The sequence below is a fragment of the Pseudochaenichthys georgianus genome, chromosome 3, assembly GCF_902827115.2.
Source record: "Pseudochaenichthys georgianus chromosome 3, fPseGeo1.2, whole genome shotgun sequence".
Classification (NCBI taxonomy): domain Eukaryota; kingdom Metazoa; phylum Chordata; class Actinopteri; order Perciformes; family Channichthyidae; genus Pseudochaenichthys; species Pseudochaenichthys georgianus.
In genome coordinates this window covers 35711782-35739263 of record NC_047505.1, presented here as the reverse complement: position 1 = coordinate 35739263, position 27482 = coordinate 35711782, and the positions used below count along the sequence as shown (strand labels likewise).

Here is a 27482-nt window from a genome sequence, read left to right as displayed (position 1 = left end):
GTATTTTATTTGACATGTAGATCACTGCAACATAATCCTGGACTATTTTATTTTTTATACTTTCTTCTTGCACTATTTTTATTGAGTTTATTTTTTTTAAATGTGAATTATTCTTTCATGTCTTACATGACTTGCCATAACACTGTAGGTTATGTGCAGAGACTCATGCAAGGGTGTCACTTTAAAGTGGTGGGAACAATTTATCCAGATTAGCAGAAGACAAAATATGTCCCTTCCCTGGGTGTTGAACCTCAAGCACCTGCATGAAAAACCAATGTATAGACCTCTGGACCACCAATGTGTCTTTAAAACAATGAACGCAACTATAGTTCTCGCTGTGATGTGATTTTGAGTGAATTCTTACGCACACAGCGAGCACAGGTATAGCAGACAGAACATTGAGTAAAACAAAAAAAGAATAAATACATTTGAAAAAAAACTGAAATAAATAAATGTGGAAATAAATACAGGAATAAATAAGAAAAAATAAATAAATATGGAAATGTGTTGTTGTTAATGTTGTTTTGCTTGGTAGCCTTGTATTCTTCGGATATGACAACATTTATAACAAATGTACTTTCAATGGCTCTGAAAGTTTCAACAAGTCCACGTTTCTTCAATAATGTCTTTGAGTTGCTATTATATTTTATTTCACTTCCTCTGACCAGTCCCACACTGTAAAACCTAACATCGTGTTAGATAAGAATGAATAAGTAAGCCTTACTTATGTTTTATTAACTTGTTAATAACACTCAGTTTAAATAATTAAGCTGTAATGCGGGGTCGAAAAACCTAACTAACTCAATGTAATTGATGTGAGCTAATTTAGAAAAACTAAGTTAGTGGAAATGGGGAACATTATGACATGCGCAGATCAGTCCTTGACCACTTGGCGCTCAAAGTTACTTTCTGGAACTTTCTGGAACATTTACGAACATGCCCTGCAGCAGATGGACGTTTCCTCAATGGCTAGCCGCTATGGTCATTGTCGCGTTACAGTGAATCTTGTGCTTAGCACACTGCTTTGGTGAGTACATATTAACATCCCAACCGTTTTGCTGTCTTGTTGTATTTAATCTCAAGGTTTATATGCTTGCTAAATTAAGATAACATTAGCTAACGTTAGCTAACGTTAGCTAATGTTAGCTAATGCTATCTTAACTATTGCTGACATCATGTGGCGAAATCGTGTTGCAGCTTGGCCCAGGAGATAGTCTTAAGAGTGTCAACATTTAATATACGGCGATAGACAAGGGCTGACTTGATTTATCTGCATAAACGTTTTTAAGTACTTTTTGTATGAGTTGAGGTTCTGTTTAGAACGCATTGAACAAAGACTAGCACGTGAGTAACTTCATTATTAATGTCAGTGTTTTAGCCTAATGCCGTGACTTGTGGCTGTGTTCAGTTTTATATATTAGCCTACAACAAAGTATAAAGTTACACTTCACAACGTGTGAGCGCCAATCAGTATACTCCAAGTGGGTTGCGGTGCGGGATCGGGAGCTTGAGGAGGGACTCTCCCACTAGGGGCGGCCGTAGGGTGACCAGATCCCAACAAACCAAATGTGGGACAAGGAGTATGGTTGTGTGGGACAATGTGGGACAATGTGGGACACCCTCTCAACAGCACCCCCCAACCCCCGGAAAAAAAACCGTAACAAATATATAACAACAGAGCAGAAAGTGAAGTCAAAATGCAGTTTTTTAATAAAGAAAAGTAAACTAAGGCTAACCAAGGCAGCAGGCATTATTCACTTCAAGTGTTTAGAAATGCATCTTCTTAATTCAACTAGTGTATTACCTGTACAAGTAGGCACAACATAAATTAATAGATAAAATAAAACCAACACTGGCCAGGAGGGAACAGAAACATAATAATACATAAAATAAAATAGCTTTCAGTTTTGTCCATCACAGCAACAGAAGGTGGGCCCCCACACGTGCTATTTTGTTGCTGTGCTATTTTGTCACCTAGAACCACTGGTGTCTTTGACTCTGTCAAACAACTCTCCACAGAGGCAGGGGCAAGCACATCTGTTATTATGGACGCTGCTTTTGTACGACCACATGACATTTTCGTTACTATCTCAGAGTCTGGAAACATGGTCGGCGTTAGCTTGTTACCAGTCATTTGACCGGTATGAATGGGAGTGTTGCACTGTATGGTAAACACTGGTTATTTCTGCTGCTGTTACCTTGTCTGAGTGGCCATCATTTTTTAGTTTGAGTAGGAATGTCTCCATAGAGTGCGATGTCTCTTTTTGAGCGACACGTTTCTTGTGAGAATCGCATTCTCTGTGTCTTTTGACGTCGTATTCACCGCCATGTGAAATTTAAAAATTACTCTTGCAAAGATTGCAAAAAAATCTCTGAGAGTCGCCCTGCACTGGCTTCACCCACGGGTAAGTGTCTTCTCAGTCTTTGTTGTATGTGCATCTTCTTAGCTGTAGTTTCAGTTTCCTCCATTTTCCATAACCTGCTGCGTCGCCTGCGTTCGTTGTTGTTGTTGTTTGGCGGGGTGGGGGGGGTGTGTGTGAGTGAGTTACTCTCATTGGTTAACACTTGACCAGCACCCGCCGTGTGATACAGTTTGATTGACAGCAAACACAGCCCCCTGATGATAGCCTTCCCTGCTTTCTCAACAACCATTGGATGAATCTGATTTTAAAGAAAAGCGTTTTAGCCAATCAAAATGAAATATGCGGGACATCGTCTCAATTTGCGGGACGCACCAAAAGTCGTGAAAATGCTGTGCAGTCCCGCGCAAAGCGGGACATCTGGTCACCCTAGGCGGCCGTTCCTGGGTGCAGACTGCGGGTCCCTCCGCCTGCTCCGCGGTGCTGCAAGCCGTCACTGCGGCGCTGGCGGAGAGACCCTCCCGCTAAGGGCGGCCGTGCCTGGGTGGAGACTGCGGGTGCTACCTCAAGCTCTGCGGAGCTGGCTTGGCCATGTACCGAGATGGGTCTGGCAGCAAGGAGGCGGATCCTATAGGGGCGTTTCGTAACTTTTTTTATCCAATAGAATAATGACACACAGCAGATACTGTAGGCAGGCCCACCTTAACCTGCCATCAGGCCCTGGGGCTGATGTTTTGTAGGCCCCCTATTTAAACAACAAATGAAAGTCATTTATAGCCTCGGCAGGCTCTGTGATCGCACTTCTCCACTCTGCTCTACGCTCGCCTGGCAGAGTCCTGCACGGGTCTGATTTTCAAGACCCACACCCGCGACGTGCAATACCGAACCCGCCCCGCTACCCGCACATATTGCCAATTAGTTCCGCAACCCGACCCGACCCATCGGCACAAGATCCGCGACCCGACCCGAACCCGCATATATATGAGCAGTGAAAACGTGCAATTATTAACACACGCAGTTGCATATTTGTCTAAAAAAGCGTGGGATGTTGGTAGGGGTGGGCGATATTGAAAAATATGTTATCACGATATTTTCAGGCAGTATCACGATAGACGATATATATCACGATATTTTTTCATGTCGGTTATTATGGTTATTTTTCAAGTTACTTAACAGTACAAGCTACAAGGTAACAGAAACTAAAACTAAAAGGAGTAACCGACCAAAATAGCATTTCAATGATGTTCACTGCTCACTTGTTCATTCAGGGTTTCATTTCTGAAATAAAACCCTGAATGAACAAGTGAGCAGTGAACATCAATAAACATGAAAAGGAGGGTAAAACATAACTAAGTAAAACATAAAACATCAATGAGGAAAAGTCAGTGCCAAACAATTAAAATGTAAACTTTAGAGTAGACTTGAAGTGTAATAAAAGACTTTAGCATAACTGAAGGGAAAAACATAAAACGCCACAGCGTCAGTTATGTCTTTCCACCGTTTGCTAGTCTTTTCATAAGGAGCCCCTTTATGAAATGCCTGCCCTATGGTTGCTCGCTGCAAAGAAAGGGGGCGTGGACTTTGGGAGCGTGTCAAACAACTCGGACTGAACGAAAGCAGAGGTGCGCTGACATTGTGAAATCGATCGGGCTTGATATATGGTGAAATTAAAATCAGTAGGTGAGGCTGGGGGAGCGGGAGGGCAAGAGGCTCTCCGTCCGCTGTCATAGCCCCCTGCGCCGCGCACGGAGAGCCTCTTCCCCTCCCGCTATATATATATATATATATATTTTTTTTTATCACGATAGGACGATATCTCTGAAAAAGGAAATATCGTGGAGACCTAATATCGTCACGACGATATATATCGTCATATCGCCCACCCCTAGATGTTGGTTATTTTCTCCATCGAGGATGACACCAAAAGCCTCCAGACGTTGGATTTCGCTCTTGAGGAAGTGTTATTGAAAATGCTGTATTCTCCGCTAGAGATCTTCACCTCAGCCATTTCGAATGTGGCGCGCTCAGCAGCAGATTGATGCGCTGCAGAGGTTATGATTATGCACGGTCCCGCGGGGGAGAGGTCTGAGGATTTAAACATTAAACTAAATTATCATTATTTCAATATATTTATTATGCAACACCCGCGACCCGACCCGCATCATCTTTGTTTACCCAGAACCGAACCCGGAAAAAAGCGTTTGAAAAAATACCACCCGCGAATCACCTTTTTTGCGGGTCACCCGTCGGGTACCCGCGGGTACCCGACCCGATGCAGGACTCTGGCGCCTGGTCCTCTCCTCCAGATGAGTGACGTATCGGGCCTCCCTCATGTATTTGTCCGGTTGCTGTTGGCTTCCCTCCCGTAGCAAGTCCTCGTCGTCCTCTCCATCTCCTCCAACAGATAATGTCCCTCCTGTCTGTTTTTCCTCACCCGCTACTCCATCGCTATCAGAACCAGACGGCCTACTTGGCTCCGAGGCCCCGCGGCCGGCACCGCTGCTGCTCGGTACAGAACTCATCTGTCCTTCCTCCTCATCCCGGCCTACAGGTTTAAAATAACCTGTAAGCTTCGGCATTTTTTGTAATAGCTACTTGTCTCGAAACTCCTTTTCCCTCAACAATTTCCTTTCCCGAGCGCCACTCTCAAACTTTTTCTTCTCAAACTTTTTCTCCTAAACAACCTTCATCTGTCACTCAATCACTCACAATTTGAATACGTCACATGTGAAACATATTCTCATTCTGATTGGCTGTTAAGTGGTGCCCACTGACTGTTTCGGAGTCATCTCTGGAATCCATCGATCTGATTGATTAGCGGAGCAAATGATCAAAATACTACGGAGGGAAGATATTTTCGTTTGGATTACTGGTCTGGAGGAAGCTCGCGAGTGTGTGTGTTTGTGTATTTTTGCGTTTGTGTGTATTGTGTTTGTTTCCCGGGGAAAACACTCACGAGAAACACAGGCTGTTGTTATACCTGCTGTGACGTCAAGTTACTCCGTTCTCCGCTTGTAATTATGCCGTTACAAGCTTCAACGTTGTATTTATCATCTGAATTTGCCGAAAGAAGTTTAATATTCTGAAAGCCAAGACTTTGTTTATTTGAAACCAGATGAAAACAAACTGTAACGGACCCTGCCGTGTTATCTATGATTACTATACGCCTTACATTCATAATGTCAGCCGGAGGGAGGAGGAGTGAGTGGCGAGTGAGAGCTGTCATCTTCCCTATACAAGCTTCAAAAATGTATTTATCGTGTGATTTTGGAAATAAAAGTTTCATATTCTGAAAGCCAAGACTTTGTTTATTTAAATGTTTTTTCCGAAATAAAAAACTTTTGTTTTTTAATTCCATTTTTTTTTTAACTTTTTTATTGGCTCATGATAGGCCCCTGATCTCCGTAGGCCCCTGGGCTTCAGCCCAGGTCAGCCCGTGCATTAAGGCGGCCCTGACTGTAGGTGGCAGTAATGAAACTTAAGGGATTTCAGCTGCTTTTATAAATCCTCGCAGAAGAAGTCATTCGTTTTAGTGATAGGAATTCCGGCTCTTCTTGGTGAGCCGGATCATTTGGCTCGGCTCACCAAGAAGAGCCGGCTCTTTCGGCTCCCAAAGGGCTCTTCAGTTTACCACATATTATACCTTTTAATTAAATCAAATGTAGCCCTGTTTTGACTAATGATTTATATGTGTACACCAGGGTTTCCGCTAGGATTTTTTCTCACCAGTCAAATGTCCGGGCAGAATTTATTTTACCGGACTAATTTGAAACTTACCGGTCATATTTCAATAATAATAAGAGTTGTGTAGCAGAGTTTCCGTTAGCATGTAATTACCGGACTATGAGCAGATATGCTTCAGTTTAAAACTCAGTTCACGGGGCTCATTTTTATATTGCTTCAGTTTATAATCGTAACAGATCGAAAAATTCAGATTCATTTTTCAATAAATGATTCCACAAACAACAAACAACATAATTATTACATTCAAACAAACTACTTGTAGTAGATAACGTACATTATTCAAAAGTTTACATTACATTTGAATAATAACACGGGAGAAACGGATCCTCTCTTTTCCCCTCTCTCTCTCCTGACAGCACGTCAGTTTCTCATGCAGCTCCTGCAGCTCGCTAAACAGGACGGGGCTTCAGGTGATTCTGCAGAGCTGCGTGTCTCCGTCTGACTCAGCAGCTGATCTGATCTCTCTCTCTCTCGTCCGGTTACACTTCACTCGCGTTTATGTCCATATCGATCAGATCCAGCTCTCCTGATCGGCCTTTACAGAGAGCACCGATCAAACTATTAAGAGTGAATATCGGCCGATAATGACCGGCGGCCGATCGATCGGAGCATCCCTAATTATTACCAGACATGTTGACCGGCAGGTTTTGAATTTACCGGTTTTTAATAAATTTTACCAGCTAAAAACCGGTAATTACCGGCTAACGGAAACCCTGGTGTACACATATATCACTTAAATTATTCAATACATCCTTTGTACTGAAGTATTCAAAAGTAAAAATTACATGTTTAATATAAATTATTTGCTGTGGCCAATTGTTTTCATTGCATTTACAGACCCGTGTAACTCTCTGATACCACCCAATGAATGCACTGACTTGCTTGTAGAACCACGCTACACAAAACAGATAGCAACACCTATAAAAACTATTTAAAAAAAAGGGGCTACTGTACTGTATCAACCTATATAAAGTATATAGATATAGTTTTTCTCCCTGCAGGAGAGGGGAGCATGCTTTGAGATCAGCTGCTAGGCTGCAGCGGGGAGAAGAGGGGGACAAAAAGAGATCTCTGTCCTCCGTGTTTTATTCTTATAGAAGTAAGAAGAGAAGTAATGGGGCAGAAACCCTCCTTTTTACGCAGCGGTCCAGACATAGACATCAAACGGCGACACATATTCAGTTGCCAGTTACTTTTGGCATTAGGGCAGGGATATCTAGATACTTTCCAAGGTTTGACATAATGAATTGTGCTACTGTTAAAGCAAGCAACGATGTTTTCAAATCTGTAATCAAAAAGCTCCTCAAAAACACTATCGAAGCAGTTCCTGCTGTTGTTACGTTAGTTCAAACAGTAACAACGGACTACTTTTCTTAGCGGATGCATGTCAATTTAAATCAATACATAAAACTATTTTTTAAATCAATAAAATATTTTTCTAAATCCATAAAAGCATTTCAATTATTATTGGGAGTCATGTCGTTACTTTGTTGAGAATGTGGCCATGTGTAATAAGCGGGATAATGTCCACATTGCATAATGTGCCTTCATGCCGATCTAGATCCCTCCGCAAAAACAAAACAAAAAACGTCTCGTTCGCGGGCGAGAGCCGGCTCCCGTCGTTCACTTAACCCTTGTGCCCTCCTCGGGCATTTTTGTACATTTTTCCTGACTTTTTTTTTTGATTTGGTAATCATTTCAGCTGTGTTACAGCTTTTGGCATGGAATTCTGTAAGAAGTCTTCTTTTGAGTCAAATTTTTGAAATCCATTGTTGTTTACTCTTACGTGTTTTGTATACTCTCGTGATGCATTTTGTACCCTCTGGACACCTTCGTGGCAAAAATGTACACGCCCATAATAACTGCTATTAAATCATCATACATGAATTTTTTTTCTACTTTTTTTTTTTCATGAATCACTTAAACAGCTTATAACGTACTCAAAACTACCAAACATTCAATAATATTCTGGATTTTAACCCTTTAAATGCCTGTTTAATTATTTGCATTATTTATTACTAAAAAACACAAAACCTTACATTTTTTCAATATAATAATTAGTAGAGGGATGGGGCTTAGGTGGTTATTAGAGTCTTGGATGTGTAAAAGATTGACAATAAAATTGATTTCACTACATTATTATTTTTTACGTAGTGTCAGATACTACCTCTGGACCCCTTCGTGGCAAAAATGTACACGCCCATAATAACTGCTATTAAATCATCATACATGAATATTTCTTTCTACTTTTTTTACAGAAATCACTTAAACAACTTATAACGTACTCAAAACTACCAAATATTCGATATTTTTCAAGATGTTAACCCTTTAAATGTCTGTTTCATTATCTGAATTATCTCATTATTTATTAAAAAAGAACACAAAAAATGAAAAATGTTCGATATAATAATTGGTAGAGGGATGGAACTTTGGTGGTTATTAGAGTCTTGGTTGAGTCAAAGATTAGCAACAAAATTGATTTGACTGCATTATTATTTTTTACGTAGTATTAGATACTACCTCTGGACACCTTCGTGGCAAAAAATGCTTCATTGACTGCCATTCAAGCCACCTTTTTTGATCTCACTGCCATTGCAGTATAAACCATGCATTTTGTAATGTCAGCATTTCGGGGCCCCAACAGTGTGTGTGTGTGTGTGTGTGTGTGTGTGTGTGTGTGTGTGTGTGTGTGTGTGTGTGTGTGTGTGTGTGTGTGTGTGTGTGTGTGTGTGTGTGTGTGTGTGTGTAAACATGCACTGATCATTTCAGGGTAAAGAAAAGGGCATCTTTTGATCTTTTGAAAGATGCATTTCATGTCTTTGAAGAGTTGCTCAAGTAATTAAAAAACAACTGTTAGTTTGTTTACGCACCTGGCTGCTTTCACAGCCAAATGTTAACATGCAGTTTGGCTGAGGGGTTATTTCATGAGTGAGCAGAGAAGGAGAAAGTCATGCAGCCTTCATCTGCTCGCTCTATGACGCGTTGAACCCAATGTGAGCAAATTACTCTGAATGCTGCGACGCAGCACCTGAGATTACTTCCAAAAAGTTGTTCACATTCTCAATTTTTTACATTTAACGTTATATTCGTTCGGTACACTTCGGTACACACATGTACCGAACCGAAGGGCCCGTACCGAATAATTTCGGTACGTGTACCGTTACACCCCTAGTGAATACACGTAGTTTACAGAGATGCTGTATGAGAAACCAATGTGATTTTGGAACATTGCACAATATAAATCTATTTTTAGTAGACCTCAACAATGGAATTATGATCTGTGGAAATTGCCATGACATGGGCCCTTTAACATCACTAGAATTTGATCACAACAATAGCATGGATGCAATTTAGTCCTCTTCTCACTTTCACTTATTTCATAATACAAGTTTTGCATTCTAAATCAGGTAAATACAACACTGTAGTTTCTAAATTGCTGTATAAGATTAAGATGGACTTTTATTAATCCCTCGTGGGGAAATTGTTTCTCTGCATTTGACCCATCCTAGTGTTAGGAGCAGTGTGCTGCCATTTTGAACGGCGCCCGGGGAGCAGTGTGGGGAACGGTGCCTTGCTCAGGGACACCTCGGTAGCACTTGCCGGGACTTGAACTGGTGACCTTCCAGTTGCCAAGCCAAGTCCCTATCGACTTCGCCACAATATTATATTGTTGTGGGCTAGACGTGTACCCTGCCTTTCTATCTAAGCCAGGGGTGGGCAATTATTTTTCCCAGGGGGCCAAATGAGCAACTGAAAATATTTTGGAGGGCCGGGCCAAAATGCCGAACTCAATTATGCATAATATACATTTTATTTCTATATAAAAAGCAGTAAATGGCATTGTTTTGACCGCTGGTAAGAGTGTATGTTATTATTTGGCAATTAAAATGTGAGATTAGCTTTCAAAAATATCATTTATTCAAATATAATTTCCAAAATGTGAAACATTTGACTATTGAAACAAGGATTTTCTTAGCTTTCTAAAGACATCACATCATCTTTGTAGCCAAAATAAACAAGACATGTCACTGAACTGTGTAACTGTGTAAAGAAAAGTGTCCCAGTTTTCTAGCCTTTTTGACTTGACATGCCTATATTAAACATTTAATGTTTTCAGAACTGTGCAAAAAAAAAAAAAAAATCATCAAGTGTCCCATTTCACTTGTTATATTTCCACATTTTAGTGTTCTTCAGTTCTTTTTTTTCATTCAGTGTGAGAAATCCAGTCTCTGTTGAGCTTTAACAAGTCCATCAAAGTCAGGTTGAATGTCTGAGGTGGAGATGCGAAGCACAGCTGACAGATGTTCATCAGTGAGAGAGGATCTGTACCTGGATTTGGTAAACTTCATGACTGAGAATGTCTGTTCACATGTGTAGGTGGATCCAAAGAGAACCAACATCTTCTGAGCATGTCTCCTCATGTTTGGAAAGTTCTCCTCCTTGAGAGCAGAGTAGAACTCTAGCAGTGATGCTGACTTAAAGTGCTCTTTCAGTAGTGAATCAGACTGCAGGTCAATGAGTTCAAGCTGAACCTCAGTGGGTGCACGATCAACACTGCAGGTAAAGGGAGAGGAAACCAGCTGCATTTCATCCTCAACCTTTTTGAAATCTGGAAAACGCCTTGAAAATTCATCATGCAGTGCTCCTAACATGGATGAGTACCTGTGCCGGTGATCAGCTGATGGTTTGACTTCTTTCAGGGTTTTCATGTGTTCCATATTGTTGCTGCCTAGTTGCCTTGAAATTAATTGCAACGTTGTCATGAAGGCTTTCACATGGCTCTGCATTTCATGAGCAAAAAGGCCCTTGCCCTGCAGTTGTGTGTTCATTGCATTCATCATTGCAGTCACATCAACAGCAAATGTTAAATCTGCCATCTAGTCCTTATCAGACAGCTCTGGGATGGTTTTGCCTTTCATCTCACAAAACTCTTTTATCTCTTATTTCAGAACCCAAAACCTTTTCAGCACTTTGCCCAGGCTGAGCTATCTGACAGCTGTGTGGTACCTGACATCCCCATGTTCGCTCTCTTGCTCCTCCAACAGTGAAACAAACTGCCTGTGATTTAATGCTCGCGCTCTGATGAACTGTTGTAGTAACAACATCAACCACATGGCTAAGTGTTAGCACTGACTTGCACAACGCTTGCTGATGAATAATACAATATATAAACACCCATTTCTGCTATGCGTTGAGTTCACTCACTTTATCTTGCATTCTTTTCAAAAGCCCAACATTTTTCCCTGTCAAAATCGGACATCCATCCGTAGTGACACCTGCCAGTCTGTCCCATTCGAGTCCCAGTTTGTCCATGCATGCGTTTACCTCGGTGAACAGATCACTCCCCGTTGTGGTTCCTTTCATTGGCCGCATTGCTACCAGCTCCTCCGTAAGCTTGAAGTCGCGCGTTATCCCCCGGAGAAATATGAGCAGCTGGGCTGTGTCACGGACGTCACAGCTCTCATCCAAAGCCAAAGAAAAAAAGTCGAAGCTTCCCACTTCACTTTGCAGCGGAAACTCCAGATTCTCTGCGATGTCCTCCACCCTTCTCGTCACGGTGCGGCGGGACAGCGGGATGTTTTCAAACGCTTCTTTTTTCTCTGGGCATAGCAGTGCTGCAGACTCGACCATGCACTCTTTCACAAACTCCCCCTCCGAGAATGGCTTACTGTTCTGGGCGATTTTGTGGGCTATCACAAAGCTGGTTCTGGTCGCTGCATCTCTGTCTGCATGCAGCTTTGTAAAACAGCCTTGTTGTTTTTCTAGCTTTGCTAGTAAATCCGTTGATGTCCACGCTGGTTCGGCATCAGTCAAGTTTTTGTATTTCGCGGCATGTTTTGTCTCGTAATGCCGTTTCAAATTGTACTCTTTAAACACGGCGACATGCTCCCCACAAACCAAACACACAGGTTTACCCTCGACTTCAGTAAAGAAAAAATTAGTAGTCCATATTTGTTTTAAAGTTCTGCTTTCGGCATCCACTTTTTTTGGCATGAGCCGACATTTTCGAATTTTTCAGAGGTGACAAGGAAGGTAGACACCCATTTCACGTGCACAGTTGACGTGCACGATTGCGTGCACTGTGAGAATAAATTGGCTTCAAAATAAAAGCAATGCGGTTTTAGTCCACCCATAAGATAATTAGAAAATATGTTTTATTTTCTAATTATCATGTAATCTTTCGCGGGCCGGTCAGAATCATCCCGCGGGCCGTATTTGGCCCGCGGGCCGTACAATACCCAGGTCTGATCTAAGCTATAGTGGTTGCCTGCTTGCACAATTGTTATGATTTAAACTAATGTCTTCCTAATGTGCTGGTTTTCCATCTCCTACCCCACCCCCTTCTCTACTTTTTCAGGTATTTGCCAAATTTAATCGGATTACCAGTCGGAACCTCGAGGCAGACTTCTTTGAGGCTCTGGACCAGCACACCCCACGTTTCATCCAACTGTTCAAGTCAAAAAAAGGATCGGTGGGACAGAAACTGCAGAGCATCAACTGGCCGGTAAGTAATATAACTTTTTGTCACATACATTGATGACGATATGGTACTACTTCAAAAGCCTTCTAAAATAATTAAAACAACCCCTCAAAAAGATGGAAAAGGCCAAAATGTTTCATCTTGTGAGTTTGTCATTTAACCTTTATCTTCTTTATCTCTATCATTAGACACCGGACGTGACTGAACAGCGCTCTGTTGTCCTCAAAGGCATTCCGATTGTTCTTGTCGACGACTCCAAGGATTTCTTCAAGACATGCTTTGTAAGTACTTGAACACAAAAAAACTGTTTGGTTTGCATTTATTGAAAAGTCATATCCCCTTTTTACCCTTTTTAAACTTGCAACCAAAATATTTAATTTGGTGTGTTCAAAATACTGTACACTAAATTCCATGACCAGGAGTCTAGATTAGAAATGAGGTGTAAAATAAATGTACGTTCCTAGCTGTATTTGCATCCATAGAATTAGTTTCCTCATACCACATTTACAGCACCTTTTTGGATATAATGTTACAACGCAGTTTGAGTGTGTACTTCAGCTACATTTTTTAGCAAAGACTTTAATGCAAATGCAACATGAATGTTTTCATAGGAAGACCTACTCTAATAGGTAGCGATGATAGTCTAAATAACGTGTTTTTCTTTGCAGGATACAACGAGAGATGAGGCCCTATTATCCGTCACTGTTGGTGTGCTGACTGTTCTCAGCGAAGACAATCCTCAGGAGGGTCAAAGCTCATTCCACCTCGAACCCATCTCCACTGACATTGTGCTTGAGGGAGGTATTGTCATGGAAAAGATCAAAAACTTTCCACAGGCCTGTTATTTGGCCTGATATATGCTTTGCATTTAGATCACCCAAAATGCATGGCAAATACTCTGAGGTTCGTTCAAACAGTGATGCTTGGACTGGGAACCAAAGCTCTCTCACCTAAACTATTAACTTTGAGAAACGCTGGATTAGACCTTAGTCAAGATAGTCATCAGCTATCAGATAGAACTTGGCACTTAAAAAAGGTGCACCGTTAAATGTTACTCTGGGGAAACTGTTATAACTCTGTCAATTGTTGAGAGCAAAGTACAATGTACTCTTCTTCATAGTGGTCATTATATATTTTTTATTTTTACAATTGGTGTGTTGTGCACTGCTGTTTTTATTAAGATAAGGGTTTTGAGTACTTAAAAAGCACTGTTTGTTGGCACTTGAAAATAAATGTTATATTGCAATTGAATCAATTTGTGTTTTTAATGCATTATTTTTGGAGATTGTTGGAGTTTACACAACTTAGCAGGAATTAGTTTGTTTAATTTAACAGTAAACCTTAGAAATTATGAGTTAGTATAATTTAAAAGGGTTAAGTTCTGGTGATTTGTATATTTAAGTAGGGTTTAATTTGTTCATTGAGTTCACACAAATAAAAAAAATAGGTTAATGCAAAGCATGCCTTTTAAGTTTACATAACTTAGTTTACATAAGTTTACATAACTTAAAAGGTTTGTGTCCGCTGTACTTCTCAAAATTAATTGAAGCACACTTAGAATACACAAGTTGTTCATACTCACCATTCTAAGTTAAGTTAAGTTACTTATTGTGAGGCAACGAGTTTGCATACTTTTTCTAAGTTACCACAACTTATTAAGTTTTACGTATTTGGAAGCTTTGTGTCAAGTTGCACGGTGCAAGGAGAAACACAGTGAAGGTTTCTCATTTCTCTAATTCCCCTCCTCGACTCCTTGGCCCTTTCTCATTTCTCTAACTCCCCTCCTCGACTCCTATCCTCGAGACTTAGTCCCGCCCACAGGAGATGCGAACGGAGGAGTCGAGGAGAGAGGAGGGGAAGCAGCAGGCGGTTAGAGAAATGAGAACTCCTCTCCTCTGAGCGGTCATTTTAAAGAGACGTCCATTAATGATGACAGGAGGCACAGCAGCCCTCTGTCTGATGGACAGATGTGTTCATGACGACTTATATATTTTTAATTCATTCACAATGCGATATAATGAGACAATAACAGGCTACAGATGCGGACACACACACACATATATATAAATATATACCATTTCAGAATCAAACAGCACTCTCATAATAACGTAACACTATCAGAGACTGGATATATCCCCATATCCCCCCCCTCTCTCTGGTCGCTACAATGAGGGAAATAAATTACGGGCCAAAAGTTTTATTTACAAGTATTAAAAGTAAGCAGAGGACACCAAACCAACTGAGACCTGTCTGTCCGCTGCATCTACGCACTGTACAACACAAACCCACCTACACACTGTACTGTGTTTAGTCTGCACTGAGCTCAGCTCATAGCAAGATCTCTCTTTCTTCTGTTGTGCAGTGTGAGGCTATTTCCCCTCCTACAGCTCCTAAAGCCTATAATCAGGCTACAGCCGTTGTGTATTTTATTATGTGAAGCACTAAATGGTTTTAGAAAAATATCGACTCTTTGTTTGTAGTTATCACTAAACTACAGCAAATAAAGAGAGTAATGTAGGCCTGTTATACTGAGTGATATATATATATATATTTTACACACTGCTCTGCTTTCTGCACGGACCTCACAGCTGTTCTCACTGTAAACATCGCGTTGCGATGAGAGCAGTTAATAAAATAATATCCAGGGGATGCATGCAGAGCTGTCATTGGCTGAGATAAGTCCGGCCGTGCGTCACGACTCTTTGAAACATCTCTGTTCCCGGAAATGCATCCACGAAGGAGCCGTGGAGGACCCATCAGTGTATCCTCGGTTATAGCTCCTCCAGAGAGCCTCCTCGACGCTCGATCCTCGGTCCTCGAAGTGCATTTAGAGAAATGAGATGTCCTTCAACATGGCGCGCTAAAATTCATTTCCGGGTCAATACCGGAGGGTCGAGGAGGGGGATTTGATGAAATGAGAAAGGGCCCTTGTGTCTTAGTCCCGCCCACAGGAGATGCGAGCGGAGGAGTCGAGGAGGGGAACCGAGGAGAGAGGAGGGGAAGCAGCAAGCGGTTAGAGCAATGAGAAATCCTCTCCTCTTAGCGGTATGAGACATCCAATGACAGGAGGCACAGCACTCTGTCTGACGGACAGAACTTTGTTCATGATGACTTATATATTTACTTTTAATTCATTCACAAATCCATTTCCGGGTCACTACCGGAGGACCGAGGATTCGAAGGGTCGAGGAGGGGAAAGTAGAGGAATGAGAAACCTTCAGTGACTCTTCTCTCTTCAACAAGCTTACAACACCGGGAATTTGCGGCGTATTCATGTTCTACAAACCCTTCTCTTGCGCTAGGTCATACCCCCCTTCGCTATTTTCGGTCAAAATTGACCGGTGTGTTTTGTACAGTGATATCTCTAGAACCCCTTATCCAATTTTGATGGTTGACATCTCATTTGAACAGTCAAAGCAAGTAGAATCAAGGGATGGCAGACAGAATGACACCAGGGGTGAATAGAGAACCGCAGTGACGCGGCGTAAAACCCGGAAGTAAGTTAGCATTTTTAGCACTTCCGGTTCCTTCGTCAAAAAGCAATGCATTTTCTCCATAGGGTTTTGGAAAATAGCTCGAAATAAGCTCTGTGGTTGACACAAATTTAAGAGATAAATCACGTTTTGTTCTACGACATTAAATACATCAGCAGTGACCCCACTGGTGATTTTTAAAGAGTTTATGTGTCTGAAAAACGATGGTTGTTACCGAGTGGCTGAATAGGACTACAGAAATTGTCGAGGCCGTTGTACGTCATTACGCCTAACACGTAAACACTTCGCTAAGTTTGTTTTCCCCTGTGTTTTGCTTGAAAGCAAGTACCTGCCTATCTTTAGTATCTGTAGGCCTATATCTATATCTGACCATTATAATCTGTATTTTTGAAATTGTCGTTTTTAACACCGTAGTTTTACAAATTATAGAATAATTCATTACCAGTGTTTTCCAATTTTACTCGGCAGTTCGTTTCGTTAGCTAACGTTAGCTAAAGCTAGCGCTAGAGAACCGCAGTGACGCGTCCTAAAACCCGGAAGTAAACTTCTTCCGGTTCCTTCGTCAAAAACGCAATGCAATTTCTCCATAGGATTTTGGAAAATATCTCGAAATAAGGTCTGTGGTTGACACACATTTAAGAGAAGGATCACGTATTGTTCAGCCGGATAATCTCCACATGTCAACCGTACTTTTATAATTGTTTAATCATAAATCTAGTCGCCAGAAGCAAAATGCTAACGTTATGCTATAAACGAACTACAAGCTAGTACAGCAGCAGGGTCGCACGACTTCAACGTCACGCCAACTTAGGATCGTTTCAACCATGGTTTCAACTGACTTGCACTGAAACTGCACTTTAAACACTTTAAATATATTATTAACATTTTAAACTGTATACCCCGGTTATCTAGGCCCTGTTTGTTTTATGTATAGGCTACATGTCACACTGTGGGAAACGATATTTCTGGATGTATAACACATGTAGAATTGTTGACAATAAAGCTGACTTTGACTTTCGCGTGCTTACATATTTTAACAAAGCTTTTCATTTTAGCCACACTGAATTTAACTAGAAGTCATGGCTGTCAATGACCAGTCTGATATCGTTTTACAAAGATGACAAGAAGTGTAGATAGAGGAGAGAACCACTACAAGTCAGGACACGTACAACAGTGCAGCCTAGATGAAGGTGTGCTTACCGGTGTTGTCAGGGCTAGCATGAGGGAGAAGGTTTATAGTGTCGGTGAGTAGTGATAGCAAGAGTACCGTTAACCTAGAGTTAATTTATTCATATTAGTGACATTAATTCCCATCAACAAATCAATTTTATGTGTCACATGAAATCTTTATTACAAATATTACACAGCTGTAGTGTTCCTCTTCTGGCTCGGGGAGAGAAGCCAAGAAATTCCTGAGAACCTGCCCCCGAGTCTGTCCCTCAGCCAGTCACGATCTTCGGAGGTGGGCTCTCTTGTCAGCGGGTGGAATGAGTTATTGGTTGGAGGAAATAGCTCCTCCACTGAATGCGTACATTTAGCTTCTTCCATTGACAGGGGGAGTCAATGCAGCTGAAATTGTGGATGGCAAAGATGGCTAATGCAGCCGCATGACTGCATTTCCATTCTCCACATGGGCATTCACAATTTGTGGATAGAATTCCCTCTTCTCCTGTAGATACTTGTGGTGGTGGGATTGTTTTATTATTTAAAATATTTTACATTTGTAATGCCTTCCCAATTATCCCTTTAATTGTTTATAGCCTACTGTATGTTTATTTCATGGATATTTCTGTCTTTTCTGGTGTGTAACATTTGTAATCTTGGGGCCTCTTCTCTTTAAAGTCTACATGCTACCACTGGCTCAGATAATGAAGAACAACAACATAAGTTACCATAGCTATGCAGATGACACACAAATGTACGTAACAATTTCACCAGGAGACTATGCTCTAATTCAAACACTGAGTAAGTGCATTGAACAAATCAATGACTGGATGTTTCATAACTTTCTCCAATTAATCAAAGATAAAACTGAGGTAATGGTCTTTGGAGCCAAGGCAGAACGTATAAAAGTTAGCGCTGAGCTTCAGTCTGCAATGTTCAAAACAACAGATAAAGCCAGAAATATAGGTGTAGTCATGGACTCTGACCTGAGTTTCAACAGTCACATTAAAACAGTTACTAAATCAGCCTACTATCACCTAAAGAATATATCTAGGATTAAAAGACTAATGTCACAGCAGGATTTGGAAAAACTTGTCCATGCTTTTATCTTCAGTAGACTGGACTACTGCAATGGTGTCTTCACAGGTCTCACTAAAAAATCTATTAGAAAGCTGCAGCTGATTCAGAACGCCGCTGCTCGAGTCCTCACTAACACTAAGAAAGTGGATCACATCACTCCTGTTCTGAAGTCTTTACACTGGCTTCCTGTGTGTCAAAGAATAGATTTCAAAATACTGCTGCTGGTTTATAAAACTTTGAATGGTTTAGGCCCAAAATACATTTCTGACCTACTGCTAAATTATGAACCATCCAGATCTCTCAGGTCTTCAGGGACTGGTCAGCTTTCTGTCCCCAGAGTCAGAACTGAACATGGAGAAGCAGCGTTCAGTTATTATGCTCCAAATATCTGGAACAAACTCCCAGAAACCTGCAGGTCCGCTGCAACTCTGACTACTTTTAAATCCAGGCTGAAGACTTTTCTTTTTGCCGCTGCTTTTAATTGAACTATTCACATCTTAAACTGCACTGTAACTTGTATCCATGTATTTTTTCTTTTAATGTTTATTTTATTAGCTTTTCTTTTTAATGACTGATTTTAAATGCCATTTTCTTAATGTCTTTCATTTTTTGTAAAGCACTTTGCATTGCCTTGTGTTGAAAAGTGCTATATAAATAAACTTGCCTTGCCTAATAAAGATTTCATGTGACACATAAAATGGATTTGTTGATGGGAATTAATGTGAATAAATGAACTCTAGGTTAACGGTACTCTTGCTATCACTACTCACCGACACTCTATAAACCTTCTCCCTCATGCTAGCCCTGACAACACCGGTAAGCACACCTTCATAGGCTGCACTGTTGTACGTGTCCTGACTTGTAGTGGTTCTATCCTCTATCTACACTCTTCTTGTCATCTTTGTAAAACGATATCAGACTGGTAATTGACACAGCCATGATGACTTCTAGTTCAATTCAGTGTGGCTAAAATGAAAAGCTTTGTTAAAATATGTAAGCACGCGAAAGTCAAAGTCAGCTTTATTGTCAACAATTCTACATGTGTTATACATCCAGAAATATCGTTTCCCACAGTGTGACATGTATACATACAACAAAAAGGGCCTAGATAAACGTGGTATACATTAAACAAAACAAAAAGGGCCTATATAACCGGGGTATACAGTTTAAAATGTTAATATATTTAAAGTGTTCAAAGTGCAGTTTCAGTGCAAGTCAGTTGAAACGATCTTAAATTGGCGTGACGTTGAAGTCGTGCGACCCTGCTGCTGTACTGGCTTGTAGTTAGTTTATAGCATAACGTTAGCATTTCGCTTTTGGCGACTAGATTTATGATTCAAAAATTATAAAAGTAGGGTAGACATGTGGAGATTATCCGGCTGAACAAAACGTTACCCCTCTCTTAAATGTGTGTCAACCACAGACCTTATTTCGAGCTATTTTCCAAAATCCTATGGAGAATTTGCATTGGTTTTTCACGAAGGAACCGGAAGAAGTTTACTTCCAGGTTTTACTTTATTTTATTATTATTATTATTATTATTATTATTATTATTATTATTATTATTATTATTATTATCTTTTATTTTAGTTCTTCAGACTATTGCACTATTTGTTATTGTTTATGTCTTATATGCTGCATTGTTGGAGGAGCCGACATAAGATGTTCATTGCCATAACTAAATGTAGCTACTGTGCACCTTTGAATCTTGAATATGACAATAAAACCTTTGAATCTTGAATATGACAATAACACCTTTGAATCTTGAATATGACAATAACACCTTTGAATCTTGAATATGACAATAACACCTTTGAATCTTGAATATGACAATAAAACCTTTGAATATTGAATGGAGACAGTGTGACGCAGGGGGGCGCTGTAGTGGATGGTGCAGCTTTTGTTGCTGCGATGTGAGGTAAAAGGTCATCCTGTGTAACGTGTCAGCAGACTGTCACCGCACCGGTGTCAGTCACGCCACCCGTCGGCTTTTGCTGTTTCGGTACCTCAGCTGACCTCTAAGTTATCTCTGTAAAATGGCCAAAAAGCGGAGAGAAAGACGGGACAACGATGGTGTGTCCTCTGAACAGGAAGAGGTGAAGACGGAGGATTCACCAGTACCGAAAGGTGGGTTTCTGCTTTAGTGGCTAACGGTTAACATCCATTTACAGCAAAGCAGGGGTGATGAAATACTTCTAGATGGACACAGATACATTTATTAAGTGAATAACCAGGCAACGTCATTCAGGAGCTAATGTTAGCTTGTTGTTAATTACACAGCCAGCTATCGTAGACAATTAGCCGATGGCTAGCGTAGTTACGCGTTAGCTAGAAAAACACAACGCTTTAACGTTGAAGAAGCTAGCATACACCCCTGTGAGTGAGCTTTAGTAAGGGTGTGAACCTTATAACATTACCCTTAATGTTTAAACGAGATTAACATCCCTTTCTTAACAACTTGAGTTAAGCTACCTAATTAACAATGAGTGTCAAACGACGAGTGGTGCGGGAAGTGTTCAGATCCTGTATTCAGATAAACCAAACTAGTCATACAACAATACATTAACCCTAACCTCAGAGAAGTACCAGGAAATACTATGAATACTCTGTTACAGGTAGTCTTGCGTTCAAAATGTTACTCAAGTAAAAGTAGAAAAGTATTGTCATCAAAATATACTTAAAGTTAAAAAAAAAAAAAAAAAAAATTATTTAGGTCAGCCCATTTCAGAATAATTTATAATATTATTTATATTAATCATTTTAATTGTTATCAAAGCTGATAAACGTGTAACTTTCATTACTTTGTGTACTGCAGGGTAGCTTGTGAATTTAACTAAGTATTTGTAAGTGTTGATCATATTTCACATTAGTAATCCAAATCTGCTAAGTAACATATGGTATTAAATACATTTAGTCGAGTAAAAGTACACTATGTACCTCTACATTTGTATTGGGGTAGAAGTACAAAGTAGCAAAAAGTTAAAATACTCAAGTAAAGTACAAGTCCCTCAAAATTGAGTAAAAAAGACTTGGTTACTTTAAACCAATGCCTAACCCAAAAACTGCACTTGCATTACAACAGTTAGTCAGATATTTCGTAGTCGTAATAAATGTAGTCGATGCTGAAAAGTAGCCCCATTCGTGTCTAAATTGTACTGTTATATTATTTTTTGCTGATGCATTAGTATGTAGCAGTTGACTTTTGTAATTGGTTGATATGCAGTTTATTTGAACAATTTGATAAACTATTTTGTATTTTAATCTATAACTTATTCTATCACAACTTATACATTCATTGTATACAGTTGGCCTTTTTCCATCAAGTATTAAATGAAGCAATGAATTTACAGACATGCTCAGAAACAGTCTTTCTCAAGGGGGCTACTGAGTTCCCTGTAGGGGCCTGAACAGGTGATGCAAAACTCATTAGTTTATTACACACGGCTCCCTGGTAGCTAGCTACTGCTAGTTAGTCATTTTCTGAAGGATCATCTTGATTTAGTTGGTAAATAACTTATTCTCTTTCCCCACAGAGGTTAAGCATGCTGAAGGGGGCTCAGCACGCATGTCCCTCCTGATTCTGGTTTCCATCTTCACGTTCGCTGCCTCAGTCATGTACCTGGTCTACAGGAACTTCCCAGAGCTTCCTGAGTGAGTTGTTTTGTTGATTATTAAACTCGGTTAAATGATGGTGGGGAATTGTTCAACAATGGAAATAAAGACTTATTCATAATTAGTACTGTAGGAAATAAAATGATGAAATGTAATCTAATGTTTTTAGGTTACACTTAAATTGTGATTTTTTTAAAAAAAATTTTTCACTTGTGATAAACATTTCAATGCTGCTGCTTAAGTGGAGGATACACTACTTTGTCATTTTCAGTACCAGTAGGGCCAGCAATGTAAACTTAATAGATAGAATAGGCAATAATAGACTTACAACAATAAATGGTTCCATAAACTAATCAATTTCATGCAGAGTAACACATATTGTGATTTGTACAGTTTTATTTTACTACTTTTTCACATTTTGTGATTTTGTTTATAGTTTCTTTTACTATAACGTCTTGTCTAGGATGCATATCGTTGACTTTTTTACGATACCGATACCACTGAACGATACCGATACATATCGTGATACTTTGAAAATGTATCATCCCACAATTACTCCCATGAAGCGCTTTACGATATAGTTAACATGTCAAATGAATATTAAATTCAATTGTGGGACTTCTTGGACCTTTTAGTACTGAACAAACAATGAAAAATACATTAAAAATATGAAGAAAACCGATTATGGAATATCTTTTATAACACCCGCCATCAGGTGTGCCGTGTGAATAGCACATCTTGTCAATGCAAACAGACCGTTATAATTAATGTTAAACCTGAGATTCGACGAGAGAACAAATACATAATCGAATAATGGTCATGAGATCTCGGCATTGCACAAACAAACAAATCTCATCTTTAAAATCAACATTTACCTTCACTGGTGAGAGAAAACAAATCCCATCACAGTTCATTTGTGGGACTTTTACCTTTCTAGTATTGAACAAACAATGAAAAATACATAAAATATGAAGAAAAACGATTATGCAATCTAATTTATAACACCCGCCATCACGGGCCACGGACTCACTTTAATATATATATATATATATATATATATATATATATATATATATTTTTTTTTTTAAAAAGTATCGAAACCGGATCTGATTTCGATACGGTATACCGTAGCCACCAGTAACTGGTATTTCGGTAATACCGGATACCGGTATGCATCCCTAGTATTGTCAAAGAACATTATTTAGACTCAGTAGGTAAGGTCATCCAATGGAAAGTCGAGCTACTCATTGACATGATACTCAAAATCCAGAGGTAACTGCAGCGGTTTGAGCGATTGGGTTCTGAATGTGCATTGTGAAAAAATAAAACATGTTTTCTGTGAAGTATGTTTGATTAACGATTATAATTCGTATTTTTCAGTGATGAAATGGAGAAAATCAAGATACCAAAAGACATGGAGGATGCCAAGGCTTTGGGTACTGTGCTGTCTAAATACAAAGACACATACTACTCCCAAGTGTTGGTGGCCTACTTCGCAACATATATTTTGTATCCTTTGAGAATCTATGTTTCTACCTACTTATCTTATCTGTCTGGTGAGGATGTTTTTAAAACTACCCTGATGAAATGTGGATCTTCAAAAACAGTCTGGTTTGCAGGGATAGTTTGTAGTCTGCCTGAGAAATAACTGAATGTTTTGCAAAGTCGTTTACCTTGACGCTTCTTTCAGCCTCCAGACATTTGCAATCCCAGGATCTATCTTCCTCAGCATCCTGTCTGGATATCTTTACCCTTTCCCCTTGGCTCTTTTCTTAGTCTGCTTGGTGAGTAAGCAAGGGTGGTATGAAATGTGGGATTAAAAACAAATGTTGTATTGTATGAGCAACTTTGCACTGAAATAGTTTCCACGAGACACACTTTGGTATGTAGGGATGTAGATCAACATGCTCTCTTTTGCAAGAACGGATCATGTCTCATAAACATACTTCTTTAATATATTTGTCAATGGAGTCATCATTTTAATCCGGCCGTCATTGGAGCAGACTACAGTGTGAAGGTCCTTAAACAATACCTATGCATTGGCTGTGCTAATATTTTTTAAGAAATGTTCTACCTTCAAATGTGGCAAACGCACAAAATCAGAGTCTGTGAAGTCACGAAAAACAATATGGAAGCAGCCTCCGGAAGTACAACAGGATGTCATGTGTATTTGTTGCATCCACTCTGTTTTGGTTGCAACAACCAGGAAGGGCACCAATAATGGGTGACAACACGGGGTTCCTCAGCCCTGTCTTTGAAACTACTATTCAACATCACTGCTAAAAGTTATGAATACAAATTAAATGTTGGAAGATGAAGATAAATGTATTTGGAGAGGCTACATTTAAAATTGGGTACAATGTGTTTTTTCCTTTTTTATTTTAAGAGTATGACAATATTTATAAGTAGGTTACAGATGTGTGTCTAAGTAACCAATTTTTTTTCTGCTTTGTTTTTTATCCGTTGGTAGTGCTCTGGTCTTGGTGCTTCCTTTTGCTATTTGCTATCATATCTGGTGGGCAGACCCATTGTCTACAAATATCTCACAGAGAGAGCAAAGAAATGGTCCCAGCAGGTAAGAGCCTTGCAATGTATTGTTTATAAAGGCTATGTTGGAAAGAGGAATTTTCAGTATGGGATCTTTCGAATTATATTAATATTTATTCATTATTAGGCAAGATTGTCCAAACGAATGCAGTTTAAAAGTACGGCTGTTCTGTAAATCCATGTGAAGATTTTAATTTTTTATATTATGGAGGCAGAAGCTGGTTTAATAAAAAAATAAATACTGGTTTTGTACTTAACTAGTAACTTGAGATGCGAGAACGACAAGGGTCCTCATACTGACTTCACAAATAATATTTATTGGTAATGTAAAGCTTATGACTAACTATACATTCACTTTTTGCTGGCAGGTCGACAAACATCGAGATCATTTAATTAATTACATCATCTTCCTGAGGATCACCCCCTTCCTTCCCAACTGGTTCATCAACATCACCTCGCCTGTCATCAACGTGCCTTTGGGGGTTTTCTTCCTCGGTACCTTTCTTGGTAAGTATGTCCATCCCTTCTGACTGTCTATAAATGATTTGCTGTATGATTTGTATTCACTGACTGACCTGAATTCCCCCTGGCTGATCCACAGGAGTGGCCCCGCCCTCCTTTGTAGCGATCAACGCCGGTACAACACTGTACAAGCTTACCACAGCGGGCGAGGCCGTGTCCTGGAACTCCCTGGCTGTGCTCGGTGTTCTCGCCGTGCTCTCCATCTTGCCCGTCTGCTTCCAGAAAAAGCTGCAGAAGAAACTAGAGTAGGAGATTATACACTTCAGCACCTCATCTGCTGGCTGATCCCGGCATTCCCTTGCCCTCGGCTCAGGAACGTGCAGCTGTCACTCAAGTTGCCCCACCTCCGTCTCATACAAAGCTGCCAGTGGTGGAACCTCCGATCACAAGCACTCGTCCACCACTCAATGCATGCAGTGGTGGGTTTCTCCTGATGTTAAATGTAAAATGGCTGCTGACTGCACATGTTTTTGTGAAGGATGTTCTTGATTTTGGCACATCTTTTAAATTAGTTAAATTTATCTTTGTGTTTTTATTTAAGTCGCTGTTCATTGTTTTATGATTCTTGCCAGACAATTAAAGGTGCTACCCATAGGATGTTGGATTAAAACTCTTCGTTCTGATAAGTTTCAAGGGAAAAGACTGCTATAAACAACGTCATCAGCACCTTGTCTCTGTCGAGGACACCACATTTTTTAATTACTGGAACTTTTACTATCGCATCTGCTTTGAAAGTAGCGCATTCCTTTCTACATCCTGTTTGTAGCACCTTTAACTACCACTCCCTTTTTAGTTATTTTAAAATAATAAAGTGATAATACAGCAATAACTGTCACAATACTGTTAAAAGTGGATTTTAGTTTTTAAATAGTAAGCTTGGATACCTGGCCTTGGTGAGCGTATGCAGCGTGAAGAGAGAGTGAAACTAGAGAAGGAAGGTGTGGGTCTGATCTTAGTAAGTGCTACTTCTGTGGCACGAGGTGAGTTTCCTGTTCTTTAAAAGGTGCCTGGATCCAGACACATTTCACAATTTATTGTTCATTTTGGCTGACTTTTAATGAATGGACTAATCTGATGTAATATTGTTTTTACTGGACCTCTGTATTGTAGTATGCCAAACTCCAAGCATTTCCCATTTCAAATGAGTAACTAAGGAATTAACATAAATTCACCACACTAGATATGTGTTCAAAGATGTATGCAATGCAGAGAAATTAGTCAAAAGCCAACATCATCTTGGGTTCAATTGTTACTCATATGTTGATGATCCCACAGTTCTAGTTGTGTCTTTCGCTCTCCCATGAAATTGTTTGCTATGCCAGCAGAAATTGAGATTTTGTCTGCACCGTGAATAGGGCACCAGGCTGAGCTACCCGAGCCCTTGCTTTTTACTACTTCCATTCTTCAAATATAATATGCCTGATTTTAGTTTTCCCTAAATTGTTTTGAATGAGTGATTTTAGTTTTCCCTAAATTGTTTTGAATTACTTTTTCCTATACATGCTTACTGAATGGTTTTATTTGTGTGCCTGTGTACCATTGTAACCTATTGCTGCTGCTTAAAAACACTCTGGATGCTTACTAGAGACGTTGATGCAGTGAATGTACATTATGGTAACTTATTCCGACACATTTTTATTAAATCTCGTAAAACATCACATGTATAAAGCATAGGTGCATTTTGAGATTTCCTGTTTTTGCTTTGTTATATAGTGTGTACTACTGTCAGATTATTAACCTCTCGTCCAGATTCATAAACCTCAATTCATGTGAATTTTAAATGGTTCTACTGTATGAGGATACTAATGTCGTAGCATATTCTGCTTTTATACTGAGTGCTACTTCTTTCAAAGACTGTTTGGCTGTTTTTGTTTCTTACTGTTTGTTTTGTACATTGTACAACTAAGTTATATCGTAAAATTGCATCTTTACTAAAGTGGTGAAATTAATTGATTAAAAACGACTAATCTCTCCAACTAATGTTCTTGAAAAGACATGGAAGATGATAGATTTTACTTCTCAATATGCTATATGATTTAAATCTCTACCAAAACATTTACTCAAACTGGATATATGAATGTTTTTTTTTGTTCTATTACTCCATCAAAGATATAGTGAAATAATTCTGTATAGCTCTCTGTTAACATTTCAAAAAGCAGTATTATTTCTGACTGAACAGCAATGTATTCCAGTAAGAAGTGTTTACCGTCCTAATTGAGTTTTTATATTTAGTAAATCATTAAAATTATCTTTACAGAACATCATTGACTTTTAAGAGTGGTGGAAACTGACATTTTAATTTATTTTATAAAACCTAGTACCACAAAACCATTTCAGAATTTCTACAGCATCATACATATCAGTCTGACAGAACAAAAGCGAGGTTAGTGCCGCCATGTGGTGATATTGTGACAACAGTGTGGCGCATGTCTGATCACTTATTGTTATGACCTGGCTCAAAAGGACACAACAAAAACG

General features: G+C 39.6%; 1 protein-coding gene and 1 long non-coding RNA gene across 2 annotated transcripts; both read left to right on the top strand.

Annotated features, from left to right (window-relative positions):
* The first annotated feature begins 946 nt into the window (after positions 1 to 946).
* Positions 947 to 13795, top strand: LOC139433323 (uncharacterized). Its single transcript, XR_011642849.1, has 4 exons — positions 947 to 1027; positions 12463 to 12609; positions 12774 to 12866; positions 13254 to 13795. It is a non-coding gene; the product is annotated as an uncharacterized lncRNA (long non-coding RNA).
* Positions 13796 to 20245: 6450 nt separating this feature from the next.
* On the top strand, positions 20246 to 26976 carry tmem41b (transmembrane protein 41B). Its single transcript, XM_034111123.2, has 7 exons — positions 20246 to 20450; positions 21857 to 21974; positions 23316 to 23444; positions 23626 to 23719; positions 24406 to 24510; positions 24851 to 24989; positions 25084 to 26976. Exons 1-7 carry the CDS (start codon positions 20360 to 20362, stop codon positions 25251 to 25253), a joined length of 846 nt encoding a protein of 281 aa, XP_033967014.1. The 5' UTR covers positions 20246 to 20359; the 3' UTR covers positions 25254 to 26976.
* Positions 26977 to 27482: the final 506 nt, after the last annotated feature.